Source organism: Parus major, unplaced genomic scaffold (assembly GCF_001522545.3).
Source record: "Parus major isolate Abel unplaced genomic scaffold, Parus_major1.1 Scaffold828, whole genome shotgun sequence".
NCBI classification, from domain to species: Eukaryota; Metazoa; Chordata; class Aves; order Passeriformes; family Paridae; genus Parus; species Parus major.
In genome coordinates, this window is record NW_015379705.1 from 1,674 (window position 1) to 2,759 (window position 1,086).

Here is a 1,086-nt window from a genome sequence, read left to right on the forward strand (position 1 = left end):
CACCGCCCGCCCCTCCCCCCACTTCCTGCGCGCCGTCCGCTCCCTCCCCCCGACCTTTGACCCGTCCAGCTCGGCGTCGTACGCGCGCCTGCTGTCCACTTCCGGCACCCACGCCGTGCGGTCAGCGCGCCTGGGCGGCCGCGTCCGAGCGCTGACCGCCGTCCGCCTGTGCCGCGCCGCCATGGCCGGAGTGACCGCCGAGGAAGCGTCCGACTGCCTGATGGCCGAAGCCTCCTTCGGAGCGGTCAGCGCGGCCGCGGGCGCGTGCCGGACGGCGCGGAGGTGGCTGGAGGGCAACGAGAGCTTCGGCGAGTTCTTCGGCCAGAGGTTCCTGGAGGTGGACGGAGGAGTGGACAGAGACGGCGATCTGGTGTTCGGCCGGCCGGAGGGGTTCTCCAAGTGGTTGAGGGGGGTTCCAGAAGCTCCGGCCGTTGTCCAGGCTGACCTTTGGCCTCTCCACGCCCTGGTGCCGCCCAGTGACCCCAGGAGGGCGGCCTTGAGGGCGGCCATCGGCAGCTACGTGGCGGCCAAAGCGCTGAGGGTCAACTGCAGCTGCGGCCGGAGTGGACACACCAGAGGTCAGTGGTCATTGGGGTGGTCAGTGGTCAATGGTCAGTGGTCAGGGGTCAGTGGTCAGTGGTCAGTGGTCAGTGGTCAGTGGTCAGGGGTCAGTGGTCAGTGGTCAGTGGTCAGTGGTCAGTGGTCACCATCGGCAGCTACGTGGCGGCCAAAGCGCTGAGGGTCAACTGCAGCTGCGGCCGGAGTGGACACACCAGAGGTCAGTGGGCAGTGGGGTGGTCAGTGGGGTGGGAATGGTCAGTGGAGCGGTCACTGGTCATTGGGGTGGTCAATGGAGAGGTCATTGGGGTGGTCAGTGGTCAATGGTCAGTGGTCAGTGGTCAGGGGTCATTGGGGTGGTCAATGGTCAGTGGTCAGTGGGGTGGTCAGTGGTCAGTGGTCAATGGTCAGTGGTCAGTGGTCAGTGGTCAGTGGTCAGGGGTCAGTGGTCATTGGGGTGCTCAGTGGTCAGTGGTCAGTGGTCAGTGGTCAGTGGTCAGTGGTCAGTGGTCAGTGGTCAGTGGTCAG

General features: G+C 66.2%; 1 protein-coding gene across 1 annotated transcript; it reads left to right on the forward strand.

Annotated features, from left to right (window-relative positions):
- Position 1: 1 nt before the first annotated feature.
- PRF1 (perforin 1) lies at positions 2-795 on the forward strand (the record flags this gene model as incomplete). The annotated part of the gene is made up of 1 exon (XM_015616820.2): positions 2-795. A coding segment is annotated over one exon (738 nt), but the record flags the coding sequence as incomplete, so codon positions are not given.
- Positions 796-1,086: the final 291 nt, after the last annotated feature.